This window comes from Hyla sarda, chromosome 8, assembly GCF_029499605.1.
Source record: "Hyla sarda isolate aHylSar1 chromosome 8, aHylSar1.hap1, whole genome shotgun sequence".
In the NCBI taxonomy this organism is placed as follows: domain Eukaryota; kingdom Metazoa; phylum Chordata; class Amphibia; order Anura; family Hylidae; genus Hyla; species Hyla sarda.
Window position 1 is genome coordinate 38860490 of NC_079196.1, and position 22172 is coordinate 38882661.

At 42.7% G+C, this 22172-nt stretch overlaps 1 protein-coding gene across 9 annotated transcripts in view; it reads right to left on the reverse strand.

Moving 5' to 3' along the window:
* Window positions 1-409: 409 nt before the first annotated feature.
* Window positions 410-22172, reverse strand: part of CCDC148 (coiled-coil domain containing 148) — a 250848-nt gene continuing 229085 nt past the window's right edge. For all 9 annotated transcript variants that reach the window (XM_056535045.1, XM_056535041.1, XM_056535046.1 and 6 more), the window contains 4 exons: window positions 19707-19825; window positions 15717-15834; window positions 10379-10519; window positions 410-1060 (listed from right to left, as the gene is read on the reverse strand). In XM_056535045.1, the coding sequence (XP_056391020.1) occupies window positions 914-1060; window positions 10379-10519; window positions 15717-15834; window positions 19707-19825 (525 nt within the window). In that variant the 3' untranslated portion in view covers window positions 410-913. The remainder of the gene's footprint in view (window positions 1061-10378; window positions 10520-15716; window positions 15835-19706; window positions 19826-22172) is intronic.

The following is a 22172-nucleotide window of genomic DNA, read 5'->3' on the forward strand; positions in this document are numbered from 1 at the left end:
CCGACTGAGCAGCCGCGTTACTGTCACTTTCGCTTCAGACGCGGCGGTCAGCTTTGATTGCTGCGTCTGAAGGGTTAATACAGGGCATCACCGCGAACGGTGATGTCCTGTATTAGCCACGGGTCTTAGCCGTTGATGGCCGCAGGGACCGACCCGATAGGTGTGTATTCACCTTATAAGACGCACCAACTTTTCCCCCCCCAGTTTTAGGGAAGAAAAAGTGCGTCTTATACAGCGAAAAATACGGTAATTCATATATTGAGAAATCAGCTCCGCATTTTGAACCTATTAAGATTGAACACAAAACAATATTCAAAGACAGAAATTCAATAAAGAAATAGATGTCCCTGCCGTGGAGGATGCAGATCCCTGCAGTATTGATGAACATATCCAAAGGCAGAAATGGAAGCTTTAAATATTTATTATGTTTACATACAGATGTAACCGCTCTGATATTATGCCTGTCACTCCGGCCTTGATGAGAAGTCTTCTGTCACGGACATTTCCTGATAACCAGTAATGGCAGATCGTGGATGAGGCTGTTTATACCGACATTCGCACAATACATGTATTAAAATATATTCTCCCCTGGCTGCCACCAGAAGTCAGCAAACATTCTCCAATTGATATTATGCTGTGTATAGCAATAAACACCGAGTAAACAAGGGCCGCTAAATTCCACCGGAGCAATGTAGCTGTCACCTCTAGTCCATCTCTCACATCTAATGTCTCAATTTCCATCCTCACACTGCATAAAGAGACGCTTACTGTACCACCACATTGTGATCTATGGGATGTGTGCTGGCGGGTCTGTGTGTATAATGGAGAGGTCCCTCCATGTCAGCAGCAGTATAATGACCCTCCCAATGACACAATAGTCTATTGGATGAAATACAACACACAGAGGACTTTACTATTTTTTAAACACTGTAGATTCCATGTCTTTTCTTGTCGGTTTCGGAGGGAGGATTTTGGGTAAGATTTCCTTAGCATAGCTGGTGTTAAGCAGTCCGGCCTCTCGAAGAGCCATCTCAAAGCGAACTCGTGGGTCACAGATAATCTGCAGAGGAGATTAAAAAGAAAAAGCTAAATTTTTTAAGATAAATTTAATTTAAAAAAAATAAGCTACAATAGATGCTGATATTATACACATTATAAACAACTATATAAAATGGTGCCCACATACATTGTATCCTTCTAACCCTCTGGGCTGAGAATCATACTTGGGAATTAGGTATGCAAGGCTATGTTCAAACGGCATAACATTTACGGAATGTCAGCCCGGAAAACACGCAAAATGCATTTCCGAGCGGAATCCGCAGAAACAATGAACAGGTTTATAGTTTCTGCAGACACTGAATTAGAGAGTTCCGTGGCAGGTGTTTCTGCTGCAGAAATTCCGCAGTATCAAAGTGCAGCAGAATCCCATTAAAATCAATAGGACTCTGCTGCAGCAGAATTTCTGAGGTGAATATTTGGCAGCAATGTGCATGAGAGTTTAGCAAATTTTATCCATGAGCTGCAGAGAAAACCTGAAATTGAGCTGTAGTGCGGGTTTATTTATGCTGCACATACACTGCAGATTTGTTGTAGATGTTTATTAATGCAACAGCTCCAGCCCAAGACTTCATAGTTGTGCATAATGCGACCTATTTAAAGGAAATCACTGTTACTTTTCTGCTCAGAAAGGAATGATAAGTTATGACAGATAAGACCTTTTTACAGCAAACCTGCGGCAGCTCGGGAGCTGAGTCCCATATTAATGAATGCGGCACATGCTGAAAAACTAAGACTGGATTTCCGCTGCGTAGAGAACTTCATGTTCTACTGTAGACCACAGCACATACTGTATCTGGCCTCGGTATTTTTAAGCAACGGAGAAAAAGCACCAAAAAAACCCTATTCAAACTTTTAGCCTAATGCTACTGTGCGCAGGGTCAGGGTGGCCCAACACAGTCCCAAAGGACCCTCCGGTGGGCCCAAGCTCTAAGGGGATGTTCACACTGAGAAACTGGTGAGGAATTAAAGGAGTAGGCCAGTATAAAAAACTTATGAAATGAAAAAAACATCACAAAACTAGCTAATATTAAAATACTTTATTATCAAAAAATGCTAATACGTAACCCCTAAAAAATATGAAATAGAAAGAAGACTAAACGTGATCCAAGGACATAGAAATACTATATCAGTCATGCATTATTGGTACAGATAAACATACAGGTTTAGGGTACATTCCCACACGGCGTATTTGCTGCGTATTTGCTGCTGCGTATTTTATTTTCTCTGTTGAAGTCAATGGGTAGGAAAATACGCAGCACCAAATACGCAGCAAATACGCAGCAAAATACGCTGTGTGGGAACGTACCCTTAAAGTTTTAAATCATCAGAATTAATATATATAAATATATATATATATATATATATATATATATATATATATATCACTTTATTAAACCTTTTCACCATTAAATCATGGACCAGTATATAAATAGCCTATTCATCAACTGATACCTAATGCTTAAAGGGGTACTCCGCTGCTCAGCGTCTGGATCAAACTGTTCCAAAAGCTGGAGCCGGCGTCGGGAGCTCGTGACGTCATAGCACCGCCCCCTTCATGATGTCATGCCCCGCCCTCTCAATGCAAGTCTATGGGAGGGGGCGTGACGGATGTCACGCCCCCTCCCATAGACTTGCATTGAGGGGGCGGGGCGTGACATCATGAGAGGTTGGGGCTATGACATCACATGCTCCCGGCACCAGCTCCAGCGTTCGGAACAGTTTGTTCCAGACGCTGAGCAGCGGAGTGCCCCTTTAAACACCAATTTCATACATGATACCTCTACAACAGATTGCTATGCATGGGGTGAACATAAACAGGCATAGGAAGAATCCCCTTGTCTACTTATCCCAAAGTTATAGGCCAATGTATATCATATTCATCCCATACATATCACCATATTATCCAAACATAGTTTCCGACACGTTTCCACTTGAAAAACGTGTTTTATATTGTGTCATTTAACAAAGATATTTAATAGCTAATTATGAAAATCATTAAAATATTCAATATTTTATACTGTGGTTTTACCTATTCCTGGCCCTATAAATGAATGCAGGATGTCTACTGCCTGTTTGTATCGCAGTTTATTTTTAGTGTAAGTTCAAGCTGTTAAATGTTTGGAAATGTTCTGAAGTGACTTTCCGTGGCGGCACTGACTGCTGACTCGCTTTGTACGGGCAAGTAGGTCAGCGCTGCTGGTGAGGAGGTTGGTGCATCTGTACTCGGATCATCTTTTACTTGGTTCTCAGAGGATTAAATCAACTCCTTTTTCCCCCCCTATAAAACAGCAAATCTCAGACAGAATATATGACTGGAATGATAAAGGTCAGCAGCTACAGCCGAGCAGAGCCGGCTTGTCTATCAATAGTTATGAATCTAGAGGTGTGAGATGGAAGCGAGGACATGGAGGAGCTGGTGGGAGCTTCTCCGAGTTATGATGAAAACCCCGCTAGAGACTCCACAGGCCCTACATACTGTCAGTCTAGTCATAGCACGAAAAAAAGTGATCAAAATCTTAGAGATTATCTGTCATACGCCAAAAAAAAGGTTTAAAAGTGGAAATTAACCAGAAGAGCTTTAGGTGTTAATATAAATTGAAATTATAGAGTTTATAATAAGAATAACAACTCTTTATTTTTATAGCGCTGTACACAGATATTGGTCCCTGTCCCCACTGGGGCTCTCAATGTAGATTCACTTATCGGTGTGGTTTAAAGGGGTTCTCCACCATAAGGTGATTTTAGTATGTACCTGGCAGACAGTAATGGACATGCTTAGGAAGGATCTACGCTTGTCTTGGGGCTAAATAACTATGTTGTGACATTACCATAACACTGTGTTTAGCTTTTTGTGGTATTTCCTGTTTGACTTTTCCTTTTTTGACTACAAATAATCCCATAATTCCATTTTCCTTCCTTCCACACATCAGCCACCCCCCCCCCCCCCCATTGAAACATAAATGAGCTGCATCCATTCAAAAGACCTGTGGTTTTCAATCAGGGTGCCTACAGCTGTTGCATTAGTTGCAGATTGATCTCTTTCCCACCAAGCGATCGCTCCACCCATTGAAGCAGACAGGTTCCTTGTCATCAGCTGACTAGTGATGTCAGGTCTTGGCTGCATTGCAAACTGGGAAAAATCTGAGACAACAGTCATTTTGTATGCTGTTAAAAATAAATACTGGAGTGAAAAACACAGAAGAATTGTGAGAAAATCGTCACACACAGGTACAGACACTATATTATGAACTACACTAACTTTACAGCCCCTGTAGCATAGTCAAATAAAAAAAAAATTTGGGAACACCCTTAAAGTGTGGGAGGAAACCAGAGTACCCAGAGGAAACCCCCACACTTATTGCAGATGTTGTCCTTGGTGGGATTTGAACCCAGGACCCCAGTGCAGCAAGGCAATAGTGCTAACCACTGAGCCACCATGCTGTAACACACAGAAATATAACCTCCTTTGCACATATTAATGTAGTGAGTAACAGGACTAAATAAGACTGGGAGAGGGATATAGGGCAAGTAACAGAAAAGGAATGGAGAGGAATCTAGGAAGAGAACACAAATGTTATCAAAAATGGTTCACATAGTCACACAATTTTTTTTAACACATAGGTTATATTATACGCCGAAATTCCTAGGAAAAATAGATGAAAGGAAAAAATACAAATGCCCAAAATGTGAGAATGAGGGAATGGGGTTCTTCCATATGTATTACGAGTGTTCTGTGCTTAAAGAATTCTGGATGAAGGTGGTAAGGATGGTAGAAGGAAGGATAGAGTTGAAGGAAGGAGATAAATTGATATCTTGGTTATTAGCGAGAGTAAGAACTGAAGGAAGAAAAACGGACAAGATAATAAGAGGGAAAGTGCAATTTGCAACAAGACTATTGGTGGTAAGAAAGTGGATGTCTAAAGAAGTTCCAAATATTGATGAACTTAAAGCTACAGTAAGCAAGATGATACATTTTGAGTTCTGTTGGGAAGCTCAGGCCGGGGTCTGGTTCAGTTCCACTTAATTTGGGATAGGTGGATTGAAGGTATAACAGAGAGAGAAAGATTGTGTTTGGTGGAGAGTCTCAGATAAAGGGACAAGGTCGGAAGGCTATCTAAGGCTGGGTCCACACTACGTTTTGTCCCATACGGGAGCGCATACGGCAGGAGGGAGCTAAAAGCTCGCGCTCCCGTATGTGACCGTATGCGCTCCCGTATGTCATTCAACCACGGTTTTAGGTCCGGTTGTAAAAGCGCATACGGCTCAAAAATGAGCCGACCGGACCGAACGTTTCACTCCGGTCGGCTCATTGAAGTGAATGACATACGGGAGCGCATACGGTCACATACGGGAGCGCGAGGTTTTAGCTCCCTCCTGCCGTATGCGCTCCCGTATGGGACAAAACGTAGTGTGGACCCAGCCTAATAAAGAAGAGTATATGGGGGAGGAAGGGGAGAGAAACAAACATGTCTTACATTTTTTAGTGCTATTTCTTTTTTCTTCCCTCTGTCCTTCTGCCATGGGGTGGGATAGGGGTTGGGTGGAGTAGGGGTGGGGGGGGGGGGGGGGTTGACTATATATAATTTTATATGGAGAGGGGCTCTGTCCGACCAAATCCAGTAACAAATATAGATGGGGGTTGTGTCTTTTTCCCCCTTGTTGGTTTGTTTTTGTTTATCTTTTTTTCTGCTCATTTTGGCTCTCCTCCCTTGTTCCTCCCTTTTAAAGTTGGAGTGAAAAATGAGTGTTTGAGAGCTCTGGTATTGGATTAATTGTAGGAACTGAATGCAAGTAGTTACCCCTTCAAAAAAAAAAAGAAAAAAGAAAAGGGAGAAAAAAGAAAAAGAAAAAAGGGAAAGGATATCAAAGATCCTCCCCGAAGTTGTTGATCCTGAGGGGTGCGTAAACGCACAAACGCATCAGCAGTGGATCACAAGTAGTCAGGGTGGAGCGGGGCGTGAAGACGCAGCATTCTGCGCTGGCAAGGGGAGGAAATTTCCAAAAAAAAAAAACGAAAATCCTTTTTTAATAAGGGGACTGAAGGATGATAGAGATTGGAGAGTGAGGAAGGAGGAGAGAGGAAGGAAATGAATGGTGTAGATGGGTTTTGCGTGAAGGGGGGGATTTGGAGAGGGGGAGGAGCCAAATGTTACTCTCTTATCTGTTTGGTTTTAGCGATAGGAAGATTTATTAAGGGGGGGAGGAGGAGGAGAGGTAGTATTAGATAAGGGGAAAAGAATATTGAGATGGCGAGGGTCTGACAGGGCACTGGAACAGCACGGCAGAAATGTATAGGGGGGGAGGGAAAAGGCAAATTTTGTTAAAGTATTGATAATAGACAAAGAAAAATGGAAATGTGATTTTAAATGGAATGTAAAATTGTTGTTGAAATAAAAGGTTAAAAAAAGACTCTGTTTACACTGTACTTAGATACTAACAACTATTTTATTAAACAGAAGGGACATGTGGGATTAAAGCCCTTCCCCCTTGTGTCCTCGCTCCCCTGCCTCATCTTTACAGGTATTTTCCATTGGCTGTTTAACATTTAGACAGTCTGTATGTTGTGTTATTTTAATATTACATAGTGCATTCTCACCTCTCACCAGTAGATGGCAGACAGCATTACTATCTGATGGCTGTCAGGTCAGGGGAAAATCTCTTTAAATCCCACCTCACTGCTGGCCAAAGCTGCTCTGTCCTGCTGTGCCTGATGCTTTCTGTTCTACTAACCATCTCTATATAAGAAATCTGGCTGAGGTGTGTGTGTATATATGTATGTCAGAGTGTCTATATGTGTGCTTGTATGAATCTATTATATGTGGTTGTGTGTAAGTGCGTGTGTATGACAACTGTAAATCCTTAAATGGGCACTGTCATGAAATCAAAATATTGATATGTTGTAGTACTTAAGTACTACAACATATCTCTAATATACTTTAATTAAAAAAAGTGATTTTAAAACAGTTTAAAATCACTTTTAAATTCGGCCACTAGGGGTCGCCCTCCTAGTGGCCGAATGCATTGGGCAGTGACGTCACTAATGAATTTCGACTCGTTGAAGCCTGGCATTCACTGCGGTGCTCGCTCCCGCCTGTCAATCAGACAGGCGGGAGCGAGCGCTTTGAATGAAGAGGACGCGCGCAGGCTCCCTGGCAGGCCCGGCGACAGGTAAGATTATCTATGTTGTGTCTGTTACTGAATGTTTTTGCGGGGGGGGGGGGGGGGAGGGGGGGGTAGTGGGTTGTGCGGCGCAGCGGGGCCAGGGGGGTTGCGGGCAGCGCGGCAGGAGCGGGATGGGCCATCACGGTGTGCCTCCAGTTGTTTCCCCACTACAACTCCCAGCATGCCCTGACAGCCAATAGATATCAGGGCAAGCTGGGAGTTGTAGTGGGGAAACAGCTGGAGGGACACTGAGTAGGTGAACAAAGGGGGGGGGGGTGGGGAGGGAGTTGAGCGGCGCGATGGGGCCGGGGGGGGGGGGTTGCGGGCTGTGCGGCGGGGAGCGGGGTGTGCGGCCATCACGGTGTGCCTCCAGTTGTTTCCCCACTACAACTCCCAGCATGCCCTGACAGCCAGTAGATGTCAGGGCATGCTGGGAGTTGTAGTGGTGAAACAGCTGGAGACACCCTGTTAGGAGAACTAAGGGCGGAAGTTGGCCCCCAGCAGGCATCAGTGACGTGGTACCTGCTGGGGAAGTCTGTCTGGTAGTGAGCACACTACCAGGCAAACTAAATGCCATTTTTAAAATAGTAAAAAATAAAAATAAAGGCAGGGAGGGTGTTAGGGATAGAAGGGCAATAGGCAGGGACAGAAAAAAAAAAAAAAACATGATGGTGGGAGCTACCCTTTAAAGGGATTACCCACCATAAGGTGATTTTAGTACATAGCTGGCAGGCTATCTTTTTGTGAACTTGGTATTTCCTGTTGGATTTGGTTCTCAAACTACACATCCCATAGTTCCATGCTTGTAAGTTTGAGGTCACTTTCCTCCCTCTCACACATCAGCCACCCCACCCATTTCAGCAAAAATGAGCTGCATCCATTCAGTGTTTTCTAACCAGGGTCCCTACAGCTATTGCAAAATAATCTCTCCCACGCAGTGTTCGCTCCACCGATTGAAGCAGGACAGACTCCCTTTGCACAACTGACTAGTGATGTCAGGTCTCGGCGCACTGCAACCTGGGAAATCCCGAGACCTGAGTAATTTTGTATGCTGTTAAAAATAAATATTGGTGCGATAATCACAGAAGAATTGTGAGAAAACCGTCACACACAGGTAGAGACACTATATTATAGTGTATACACTAACTTTACAGCCCCTGTAGAATAGTCAAATAAAAAAATCCTGGAATACCCCTTTAATGCAGTTAAAAAGAACTTAAAAGTGCATTTAGTTAGGTGTTTCGAACTAAAACATAAAGTGAAAGCCCATTTATATATGATGTACAGTGGGCAAAATAGTATTTAGTCAGCCACCAATTGTGCAAGTTCTCCCACTTATAAAGATGAGAGGGCTGTAATTATCATCATAGATATACCTCAATATGAGAGACAGAATGAGAAAAAAAATCCATAAAATCACATTGTCTGATTTTTAAAGAATTTATCAGCAAATTATGGTGAAAAATAAGTATTTGGTCAATAACAAAAGTTCATCTCAATACTTTGTTATATTCCCTTTGTTGGCAACGACAGAGGTCAAACATTTTCTGTAAGTCTTCACAAGGTTTTCACACACTGTTGCTGGTATTTTGGCAAATTGCTCCATGCAGATCTCCTCTAGAGCAGTGATGTTTTGGGGCTGTTGCTGGGCAACATGGACTTTCAAAGGTTTCCTATGGGGTTGAGATCTGGACACTGCCTAGGCCACTCCAGGGCCTTGAAATGCTTCTTACGAAGCCACTCCTTTGTTGCCCAGGCGTTGTGTTTGGGATCATTGTCATGCTGAAAGACCCAGCCACATTTCATCTTCAATGCCTTCGCTGATGGTAGGAGGTTTTCACTCAAAATCTCACGATACGTGGCCCCATTCATTCTTTCCTTTACATCGGTCAGTTGTCCTGGTCCTTTAGCAGACAAAACAGTCCAAAGCATGATGTTTCCACCCCATGCTTCACAGTAGGTATGGTGTTCTTTAGAAGCAACTCAGCATTCTTTCTCCTCCAAACACGACAAGTTGAGTTTTTACCAAAAAGTTCTACTTTGGTTTCATCTGACCATATGACATTCTCCCACTACTCTTCTGGATCATACAAATGCTCTCTAGCAAACTTCAGATGGTCCCGGACATGTACTGGCTTAAGCAGGGGGACATGTCTAGCACTGCATGATTTGAGTTCCTGGCGGCATAGTGTGTTACTGATGGTAGCCTATGTCACTTTGGTCCCAGCTCTCTACAGGTCATTCATTAGGTCCCTCCGTGTGGTTCTGGGATTTTTGCTTACCGTTCTTGTGATCATTTTGACACCACAGGGTGAGATCTTGTGTGGAGCACCAGATCTAGGGAGATTATCAGTGGTCTTGTAGGTCTTCCATTCTCTAATAATTGCTCCCACAGTTGATTTCTTCACAGTTGATTATTTTCCACAATAATTTGCAAATAAATTCTTAAAAAATCGGACAATGTGATTTCAGGGATTTTTTTCTCTCATTACCGGTATGTCTCATAGTTGAGGTATACCTATGATGAAAATTACAAGCCTCTCTCATCTTTTTAAGTGGGAGAACGTGCACAATTGGTGGCTGACTAAATACTTTTTTGCCCCACTGTACACTATGGGAATATTCACATTTGTGTTTAAAAAATGTAGGGTTGCATTTTGAATTTATAATGTTATAAATTTCCATATTTTGGATAAATACACAATTTGTAGATTTGGTGCGGGTTTGGTGCAGATTTTACATTCCAAAGGATAGGGGATAAGAGGTCTGATGGCGGGGGTCCTGCTGCTGGGGACCCCCGCGATCTCCTTGCTGCACCCGGCATTCGTTTAGAGCGTCGGATACAGCGCCGGAGGCTCGTGATGTCACGGCCGTGCCCCGCTCGTGACCTTACGGCCACACCCACTCAATGCAAGGCTCTCCCATAGACTTGCATTGGGGGGGCATGGCCGTGACGTCACTAGAGGGGCATGACCGTGATGTCACAAGCCTCCGTCCCGCATCGCCAGTCATCCAGCATGGAGAGAAGTTCGCTCCGTGCACTGGATGTTTGGGGTGGCGGGACCCCCGAGATCAGACATCTTATCCCCTATCGGGTGGAGTACCCCTTTAACCAATATGTTAAGTTAAATGAAAGCTATGCACATCTAACACCAACCTGTTGTTCGTTATATGTGTGCAGATCAAAAAGCGGTTTTTGAAGAACGATTTCTTCTTCTGCTCCAATACCCAGTCTAGCTTTCCATGCTTTTGTGTCACTCATCATTCGGACAGGATCAAATTCAGCTATAACAGCCACCTGTATAATAACAATCAATACCTGATTTGTTAGCACAAGCTTTTTAACTAGCCCTCCTTTACAACAAGAGTAGATCAGACCAATCTTGGTATCACCGTGTATACATTGGCGCACATTCTATACACAGGGCTGGTGCAAGGATTTTTGCCACTCTAGGCAAAACCCAAATTTGGCAAATACCCATCCCCCCAAACCCTTGGGGGTCTGGGTCTTGATCTAAAAAACATATTTTTGTCTGGTATGCAAATATGCCCTTAGGCTGTGTTCCCCCATTTGTTTGTGAACAACACCCCATACAATGACTGAATAATACTGCCATACCAGAACAGAACAATACCCCCATACAATAACTGAATAATACTGCCATACCAGAACAGAACAATACCCCCATACAATGACTGAATATCACCGCCATACCAGAACAGAACAATACCCCCATACAATGACTGAATAATACTGCCATACCAGAACAGAACAATACCCCCATACAATGACTGAATAACACTGCCATACCAGAACAGAACAATACCCCCATACAATGACTGAATATCACCGCCATACCAGAACAGAACAATACCCCCATACAATAACTGAATAATACTGCCATACCAGAACAGAACAATACCCCCATACAATGACTGAATATCACCGCCATACCAGAACAGAACAATACCCCCATACAATGACTGAATAATACTGCCATACCAGAACAGAACAATACCACCATACAATGACTGAATATCACCGCCATACCAGAACAGAACAATACCCCCATACAATGACTGAATAATACTGCCATACCAGAACAGAACAATACCCCCATACAATGACTGAATATCACCGCCATACCAGAACAGAACAATACCCCCATACAATGACTGAATAATACTGCCATACCAGAACAGAACAATACCCCCATACAATGACTGAATAATACTGCCATACCAGAACAGAACAATACCACCATACAATGACTGAATATCACCGCCATACCAGAACAGAACAATACCCCCATACAATGACTGAATATCACCGCCATACCAGAACAGAACAATACCACCATACAATGACTGAATATCACCGCCATACCAGAACAGAACAATACCCCCATACAATGACTGAATAACACTGCCATACCAGAACAGAGCAATACCCCCATACAATGACTGAATAACACTGCCATACCAGAACAGAGCAATACCCCCATACAATGACTGAATAATACTGCCATACCAGAACAGAACAACACTGTCCTCCTGTATAGGGTAAGGGCTGCACCATCACTAACAGTAGTGGGCCGGGGGGGGATGTTGTCAGCACTGTGCTCCTGTATAGGGTAAGGGCTGCACCATCACTAACAGTAGTGGGGCGGGGGGGGATGTTGTCAGCACTGTGCTCCTGTATAGGGTAAGGGCTGCACCATCACTAACAGTGGTGGGGGGGTTATCAGGAAGCAGGACCTGAGTGAGGAGCGCTCTTATACCAGCCAGGACGGATGGATGTCTTGCGCACGCTATCAGGAAGAAGAGGAGTGGGACCTGAGTGAGATAGCGCTGCGCTCTTCTACCAGCAGACAGATTGGCGCCCCCATCAAGCGGGCGCTATAGGCGGGTGCCTACCTTGCCTATAGGTGGTGCCGGCCCTGTCTATACAACAAAACTTTCTAGCCAAGGTAAGTAACCCTAGACCCCAATGTAAAATCAATCCCAGTATCACGTAGATTCAGCACCAGAGAACCGTTTATAAGGTGAGAACTTTTCCCCAGAGAAACCCTCACCACTAGGGGCAGCATTTTGTTATCATTTTCAGCCTATGTAGCAGAAAGCCTACAATCACCCCACAGCTGAATTACAATTACATCCTCCAAACCAGTGCAATAAAGGTTTTCCATATACACTCACTGGCTACTTTATTAGGTACAAATGTTCAATTGCTGGTAAACACATAGGGGGGAATTTATCATTGTATATAGAGCTTTTTTTTGTGTATTTCTTAACACAAAAATGTGTGCAATCGTTTTTTTGTGTCTTCTTTTTGCGCAAAATATGATTCTTCATAGCCATGTCTACAGTTAGGTTTACCATAGAGCACTTTCAACTGTAGAATCGAATTTATTAACTGCGTGTGTTTTTTTTAAAGGCAAAAAAAACGCGCAAATGCACTTTTCTTGCGCAAATATACACCACCTAGGAGGATACGTACCAAAGTGTTCTAAAACATCTGAGAATTATATTAACTATTTTGGGACAGTTAGGACTACTACTTCCATCATGGACAGACTCTGCCCATGATGGGAGTTATAGTCCAGGGGCTGACGTGCAGATCGCACCGGGTCATTCTCCAGAGACCCGCTGCGATCCGCATTTATTAACTGTAAAAAATGGCGGAACATACGGCTACACTGCGCTGCCCGCCAGCTCCTGTATACTGTATCACATTTCATAATCCCCGCCCGGGAGATGGGAGCTCTGATTGGATCTCCTGTCTCCCGGTGGCGGGGATCATGAATTATGAGAAATGTATACAGGAGTCGGGAGCTGGCGGGTAACGGAGTGTAGCCAAATGTTCCGCCGGCTTTTACAATTAATAAATGCGGATCTGCACCTCAGCCCCTGGACTATAACTCCCATCGTGGACAGAGTCCAAAAAGTGCCGCAGTCGGGGGATGTGCAAGGGCCATCCCTCAGCACTATGGGAGTACTAGTCCAGGGGCAGATCGCACTGAGTCATTCTCCAGAGACCCGCTGCGATCCGCATTTAATAACTGTAAAAGCCGGCGGCACATGCGGCTACATTGCGCTGCCCGCCAGCTCCCGGCTCCTGTATACATCTCTCATAATTCATAATCCCCGCCGCCAGGAGACCAGAGCTCTGATTGGTGAATAGCTATTCACCAATCAGAGCTCCCGTCTCCTGGGCGGGGATTATGAAATATAAAAGCTGCATACAGGAGCCGGCGGCAGGGCAGTGTAGCCGTATGTGCCGCCGGCTTTTACAGTTAATAAATGCAAATTGCAGCGGGTCTCTGGAGAATGACCTGGTGTGATCTGCCCCTCAGCCCCTAGACTATAACTACCATCATGGACGGAGTCTGTCCATGATGAGAGTAGTAGTCCTAAAAGTCACGCAGCCGGAGGATGACAGCATGCTGTCAGTCATTCTACTTGACAAAGCCACAAAAGTGGCGAAACATGTTGGGGTGTGACAGTTTATGGTTTTAATCAGCATCTCCATGTAATATCCTAATATAGCCTCACTCATAGTGACTCCAGATCTGTTCTGGAATCTGGACCCGCACCCACAGGTGTGATGTGGTCTATATATAAACATTCTGTTGATGGATTAGTATTATATATATCTATTGGATAAGACCAAACTCCCATGAGAGAGGGTTATACCCTGGGAGAGCTCCAATAGATATTATTTTTAAATGACCGTCATTTCCCTGTTCAGGATTCATATATGATGGTCATTTATTATTCATACTCCCATGAGACAGGGTAATACCCTGGGAGGGATTCAAATTAATACCATCACTGAATGAGTGTTATAGGCTTATTGGGGATGGTTCATCCCAGATAGACACATATAAACTTTTTCTATAGGTCGGAGTTAAGAAATCACTATATAATGTATCTGACTAACATATCACAATTGATTGGATATTTACATGAAGTTGGGATTTTAATTGTGTGTCTCACAAGTTTCATTATTTCATTTTTTTCTATAATAAAAGTTAAGTTTAATTCTAGCACATGGAATACCAGGTTTTTGTTAACCCTTTGGGTTAAATCGTTGTTGGTAGCCCTATACCTGCCATGTGCTTTTTGGCCCTCTTCTGAGTAGCATCAAAGTCATAATTACACACAAGAAAAAGGGCGTATGTAGACCAAATTATATCAAAATTATCAAACTTTATTATTACATAATTGCAAAGAATGACATACATCTAAAACATTTAAAATACACATAAATGGATGTGAAAACAGAGAGACAGCTCCGTAGTACAGAGGCAAAAAGGGAGGTCCGTATGGAGCAAAATCTATGAGGAATGTTTTCAGCACCTTGTAGAAAGTATGTCACATAGAATGACCAACCCGGTACTAGCAATGTGTATCCAATAAAATGGACAGTGAGTGTATATAATGTACCCTCCAATGTAGGGGGAATCTTCTATCTTAGTAGCCTGAAGAAAGAGGCCATTACCTATATTTTTTTATATATATATATAAAGGAATGATATATTAGGTACCCCAGCAAACAATGGAACGTTGGCATAGTGCCTTATAATTTAGAGCATATAGTGGGCACATAGGACAACTGTAATAGAGCCATACCTGTTTGGTATATTAGCAGATAGACTTGTGGCTAGAAGGCAACTTAAAAAATATATAAGAATATTAGAGCAAAGATGACAGTACAGTGATCCCTCAACTTACAATGGCCTCAACATACAATAGTTTCAACATACAATGGTCTTTTCTGGACCATTGTAACTTGAAACTAGACTCAACATACAATGTACAGACAGTCCAGATCTGTGGCATCAATGGCCGGAAGAACTGACCAATCAGAATGGGCATTTTACTGGTAAAACCCCTGTATTACTGAAGTGCATGCACTGACTGCTGTCTGGTAGCGCCCCCTACAGTACAGGGAGATATTACATGTTCTGTACACTTTACCTGTGCAACTTTGGACACCAGGTGAGGGCGGCTCCATGTTACTTTTTTAGGACATTGCCTGTACTGTGCAGGACCCTGAAGAAGCTCCTGTCCTCTACATAGACCAGTGTTTCCCAAGCAGGGTGCCCCCAGCTGTTGCAAAACTACAACTCCCAGCATGCCCGGACAGCCTTTGGCTGTCCGGGCATGATGGGAGTTATAGTTTTGCAACAGCTGGAGGCTCCCTGCTTGGGAAACACTGACATAGACAGTGATTACAGCTCCCAGCAGATCTTTCTTAATTTTATATGTAAGGACTTGATTTATCTGTATTAGTTATCTACTTATTTTTCTTTAATTCTCACTTTTTCCTATTTTTGGATGACATTTTGGGGGCTTCAGAACCAATTACCAGGTTTCCATAGAGTTCTGGTCTCAACATACAATGGATTCAACATACAATGGTCGTCCCAGAATTACAATTAATATTGTAACTTGAGGGACCACTGTACAAGAAAGCCATCACACATTACCTGTTGACGTAGAGCGTCAAGCCGTCTCTGTCTCTCCATCTCTTCTTGCTCTTCTTGAATAGCCATCTCCTTTCTTTCTGACAGACGTTTTTCCAGCAACTCCTGACGATAAACAACCCTGAGAAGACATGTTGTTGGGGAATGAATCCTTCTAATTGTAGAAATCACTTGGTGCGTTCATTGAAGTTCCAATATTACCGGCTTCATATACATTGCCGGCATATTGCCAGCGCTCTGCTCTGCTTAGTACAATGTCAGAACAGGTTATTTGCATTCATACTGTGGCTCTACATTCTAAATGTTCCCATCTTTCTGACAGGCTTCATGAGCAATGTTGACTGAAGAAGTTCTGGTGCCTATTTTCGGATCAATAGTCGTCCTGTTCATTTTAAAATCTTATTGAACAAAGAAACAAGGAAGAGAACAGATGGGCGGGAGTCTCTGTGATGATGGGATTTTAGTGATGAAGACAGGAAGATAAAGATATTAGTAAAATAAAGCAGAATATGATGGGTAGAAGAGCCTTGGATAGGATGGTCTCTGATGAATGAAATGCCAGTATCTTTCTAGTACTGGGCACAAAGGATCCACTTAATACTTCTGTATGACACTATAGTCATATACAGATTGAGCCCCTGAAAGCCCCCTCTATGGTGCGCAGCTATTTCTCATTCTCTCTAATTCACGGGTTCGGACCAGAGCTGGGCTGATTGACAGTATTACATACACAGGTATTTTATTTCCCTTACTCCTCTGGCCAATGAAAGCACATATTTATCTTTGCTGCGCCATGACATAGTGCTGGTGAACCAACAGGTTGGCGTTGTGCTGGGTGATCATTTACATATTACACTACTAGATTGCATGTGAATGGGGGTAGGCGTTACTGATGCACTGGTTTTGCAAAGAGCTATGTAAGCAGAAAGGAAAGGGTTATACTAAGCACTGAGCTGCTTCTGTTAGGCTAGGTTCACACTGCGGAATCGCCGGGCAGAAAGTTTCTGCCCGGCGATTCCGAGTGCGGCCAGCGCCGACTGAATCAGACCGCGGACACTGCAGTCTCCAATAGACTGCAATGTGTTCCGGGAGTATTTCCGCCTGAAGAATGAGCAACGCCATTCTTCAGGCGGAAATTTTCAAGCGGATTTTCCATTCACAAATTCCGCTTCACAAATTCAGAAGTGTGAATTTGTGAACGGAAAACCCATTCACTAAACTATACATTTTAGTAAGCAGAATTTCTGCCTGCAATTTCAAAGCGGCATTGTAGGTGGAAATTCCGTAGTGTGAACTTAGCCTTATTGGTGCTGACAAGCTAACTGGGGGGCAGGCCCTATAAGATAGGGCCTGAAGAAGCGCTAACGCGTGATACAGTCCGTTGCCCGCACTTCTACCGGCGTCCGCTCTCCCCACCTGTACTCATGAACATGTCGTGAACCCTAATAAAGGACATCTTCTGCAAGATTACAGTCAGTGCTCCGTGTTTTCTTCTATACAAGAATGTATTTCTTAAAGAAGATCTACACTGGTAACAAATTTATCCTGCGGATAGGGGAGAAATGTCTGATTTTTTTTTTAAATCAAATGGTGCCAGAAAGTTAAAAAGATTTGTAAATGACTTCTATAAAAAAAAATCTTTATCCTTCCAGTACTTATTAGCGGCTGTATATTACAGAGAAAGTTCTTTTGTTGTTGGGTTTCTTTTTTTTTTCTGTCCACAGTGCTCTCTGCTGACACCTCTGTCTGTATCAGGAACTGTCCAGAGCAGGAGAGGTTTGCTATGGGGATTTGCTCCGGTTCTGGACAGTTCCTGATACAGACAGAGGTGTCAGCAGAAAGCACTGAGGACAGAAAAAACAAGAAATTCAAAAAGAAAAAAGTACTTATTAGCTGCTGAATACTACAGAAGAAATTATTTTCTTTTTGTAACTCAGAGTTCTCTGCTGACATCACGAGCACAGTGCTCTCTGCTGACATCTCTGTCCATTTTAAGAACTGTCCAGAGTAGGAAAAAATCCCCATAGAAAACATATGCTCCTCTGAACAGTTCCTAAAATGGACAGAGATGTCAACAGAGAGCACTGTGGTCATGATATCAGCAGAGAGCTCTGTGTTCCAAAAAGAAAATAATTTCCTCTGTAATATTCAGTAGCTAATAAGTACTGGAAGGATTAAGATTTTTTTGATAGAAGTAATTTACAAATCTGTTTAAAGGGGTTATCCAGGAAAAAACTTTTTTTTATATATCAACTGGCTCCGGAAGGTTAAACAGATTTGTAAATTACTTCTATTAAAAAATCTTCATCCTTTCAGTACTTATGAGGTTCTGAAGTTGAGTTGTTCTTTTCTGTCTAAGTGCTCTCGGATGACACGTGTCTCGGGAACCGAGCAAATCCCCATAGCAAACCTCTTCTACTCTGTGCAGTTCCCGAGACAAGCAGAGATGTCAGCAGAGAGCACTGTTGCCAGACAGAAAAAAACAACTCAACTTGAGCAGCTGATAATTATTGAAAGGATTAAGATTTTTTAATAGAAGTACTTTACAAATTTGTTTAACTTTCTGAAGCCAGTTGATATAAAGAAAAAAGTTTTTTTCCTGGAATACGCCTTTAACTTTCTGGCACCAGTTGATTAAATAAAAAATGTTTTCCAGTGGGGTAACACTTTAACCAATACTCTGTTGTGCCCCTCACATCTAGTACCCCATGCAGCCTTCCTCTAGTCTAGTGTTTTCCAAACAGTATGCCTCAAGCTGTTGCAAAACTACAACTCCCAGCATGCCCCGGACAGCCTTTGGCTGTCCGGGGCATGCTGGGAGTTGTAGTTTTGTAACAGCTGGAGGCATACTGTTTGGAAAACACTGCTCTAATCCTTCCTCTACTTCTTAGTACTAAAAGTATTAATACACAAAGGCCATTATTTACTAAGAGTGTTGTGTAGGTTTCTTTGTGGCTTTTAATTCCCTACAATTTATTTTCCACGGTATTTACTAAGGTTTTCCTACATTTTCCACTTTCTCTACATTTTCCTTTTTTTTTTACACCTGCTCTGATCTGTCGGGTTTTCCTCAGCTCAAATCCACCACATTTTATGTGAAAACCTTAGTAAATATGTTGGGTTTTTGTGAAAATATCGGGAACACGCCCCTTTTCCGAGACCACGCCCCCTTTCCCCGACAACCACACCCCTTTTTGGGGTTTTCTTAGCAAAATGGAGAGTTAGTTGGGGTTTTTTCAATTCTGGCGCAAATTCTGGCGCAAAATCTGTCGCAGACATAATTTCTGGCGCAATGCGACCGAATCTGGCGCACAACCCGACAAAACATGACGGTTTTGCAATAGTAAATGAGGGCCAAAGTCTGCAAATGAATACACACTGCTCCGAGTATTCATACACAAATGTTCCCTTTCGTATGTGCACTTCCCATCGCTCTGCCTATAAGTACAACCCTTCTATGCCCATTGGTAATCTGGCCCTCGATTTATGTATTTTTCAATAGTTTGCCAACTCCAGAGCATAAAGTTTACAGTTCTGCCATCCAGTACAATTGCGATAAGATATCTGTTAATGGTTTCCCTGCAAATCTCTGTGGTTTTGAAGGGTCCCGTGTACCTTTAGGCCTCTCCTGGGTTTGCAATGATCAATATTAATCTATCAGATTTGTGAAAACTGCAGGAATCGCTCCGCTTCCCCATCCACAACATTAAACATTTACAGCAATCATTTCTTAGGTCTTTACTCTCGGCTGCCACGAAAGGAAAGGATTTTGAAGGCTTTTTAAATAAAATGTTCAAAAAATAAATAAATAAAAATTTAATTCCGTAGTCAAAATCCAATAAATGAAATTCAATCTGCATTTCTTGTGTTGTATAGAAATGAGAACAGATAAAAAAAAAAAAAAAAAAGTCTCACCGCTCCAGGTTACGGTCCATCTGGGCACGTAGATCCGTGGTGTTAAATATGCCAATGTTTTCCCCATAACGTACTTACCGTCCTCTGTCTTTCTCAGCTTGCTGGGCCATTATTTTCTTGAGCTGCTCTAGGCGCTGCAGATCCCGTCTCAGTTGCTCTTCCCACGCTTGCTGTTTCTCGGTTCTGTACTTTTGTATCTGTCGCAAAAAATGAAAAAATAAAATAAAAAAAGAAAAAGTTTGAAATTAAACTGCACCTAAGCCTGCGTGACAAGCTATACAAAAGGAAATCCCAAATGCTCGAATATCTTGATATTGTTTCTTACAAATACAGTTATGTATAAATGTGCTGCGAGGCGTGAAATCCCTGCCATTGTTTTTCCTGTGGTTTCACTGTTGATTTCATTTCTAAGTGGGAACATTTATAAGACAAATCATTAAAAAAAAAAAAAAAAATGTAGCTGTCTAAGACAAAGCTATGTGTTCCATAGTATCCCCACCTGCACGTTTTCTCTTAAAGGAGATCTCAGACAAAAATTACCCTATTTCCTATCCACAGGATAAGCAGATGATTGTGTGGGGTCTGACCGCTGGGACCCCCGGCGATCTCAGTGAGGAGAGCGTCCTGCAGCCTGCACACGCTCCATTCATTTATATGGGAGCTCCAAAAAGACCCGAGTACAGAACTTGGGCATCATCAGCACTTCTATAGAGATGAATGGAGCATGTGATGTCTACCAGTAGACGACACACGCTCCTCACTTAGAGAGCCAGGGTCCCATCCCGGAGATTGCGCGGTCCCAGCAGTCGGATCCCCTGCAATCAGCTACTTATACCCTATAGTGGTGCAGATGTGCAGAAATTCTGCCGTGTGAATAGACGGATTTATTCAAGGATTTATTCTGATATATTTGGAGTCGGGAAGGAACTTTTTCCCCCTGGTATGGTAACTGGCATTAGCCTCATGAGGGTTTTTTGCCTTCCTCTGGATCAACATAGTAGAGACACAATAGGGATATAGGTTGAACTTGATGGACTCTTTTTTTCAACCTTATGAATTATGGGAGGAATTTATCAAAACCTATGCAGTGGTAAAGTGGGGCAGTTGCCCATAGCAACCAATCAGATCGCTTCTTTCATTTTTAAAGAGACCTGTGAAAAATGAAAGAAGCGATCTGATTGGTTGCTATGGGTAACTGCATCACTTTTCCTCCGCACAGGTTTTGATAAATACCCCCCTATCTTACTATGTCAAACTTCCTTTGATTTGTTTAATACGTCTTCCTAATGTACAGTTAAATGGCAACCTGAACACATGAAGAGATGTTTTTAGGCTTCCCTTCAGTTTACCAATAGGTTGTTTAGGCAGTCTTATCAATTTTAGTAGTGTTTGAGCAGGGTAGTAAGAGCAGTAAGGCACCATACACATTAGATACCGATTTTGGCACACAAGCCAACTGCGTAATGTGGACTTCTACCCCAATTCCCATTGGGGATGGCACCTTGCCAATAACTGCTGCCACTCTATGATAACTGATCAGTAATACTGGCATATAGTTTAATATTAAAAATAAGTGTTGAGTGAACTTACAGTAAATGCTGCTGAACCCAAACCTGATGGCTCGGCCATTGATTGCTTTAGTCTGTATAAATTAGTTCCACTTTCAAAGTTCTCCAGTCCAGAAAAAAGTCCAGAATGACAGTCTTAGGACTCATAGGACTGCATCCCTCTTTTCCAGGCACCTGCAGCCCTTTGAAAGTGGAGCAAATTCATGCAGACTAAAGCAATCAATGGCTGAGCTGTCAGGTTCACTAAGTAGCACAGTGGGGATCCTTACCACTATTTATTAATATTATTGTTTCTCTGCTTTAGGGATGGTTGGTCAGAATAGATGTCCACAACCTAATACAGCAGTGTTCCCCAACCTGCAGATCTCCAGCTGTTGTGAAACTACAACTCCTACCATGCAAGGACAGCCTCCTTTCATTAAAATATTATGGAGGCCGCTGTGCTCTAAGTAATGTTTAGGGCATCAATATATTTTGGACCTTCTCTAGATCTGTGCCTCCACACAATCCTGTCTCTGAGCTCTACAGGCAGTTCTTTGCACCTCATGGCTTGGTTTTTGCTCTGATATGCAATGTCAGCTGTGAGACCTTATAGGGCTGTGTCTTTCCAAATTATGTCCAATTAAATTATTTACCACAAGGTGTAGAAAGAGATATCTCAAATATGATTGAAAAAATTGGTAGGGTCCCACAGTAAAATTTCAAATGTCATAGCAAAGGGCCTGAATACTTATGTCTGTGCAAAATTTCAGTTTTGCCATTTAAATCAATTAGAATTTTTTTTTTAATTCTGTGTTCACATTCTCATTACGGGGTATTTAGTGCAGAATGATGGAGGTAGATGCCAACCCCCCTCCCATAGACTTGCATTGAGGGGGCGTGACATCATGAGGGGCTTTGCTGTGAAGTTATGACCCCCGCAGCCCGCATTCAGCGTTCGGAACAAAATGCTGGGGCAGTGGAGAACAAAATGTAT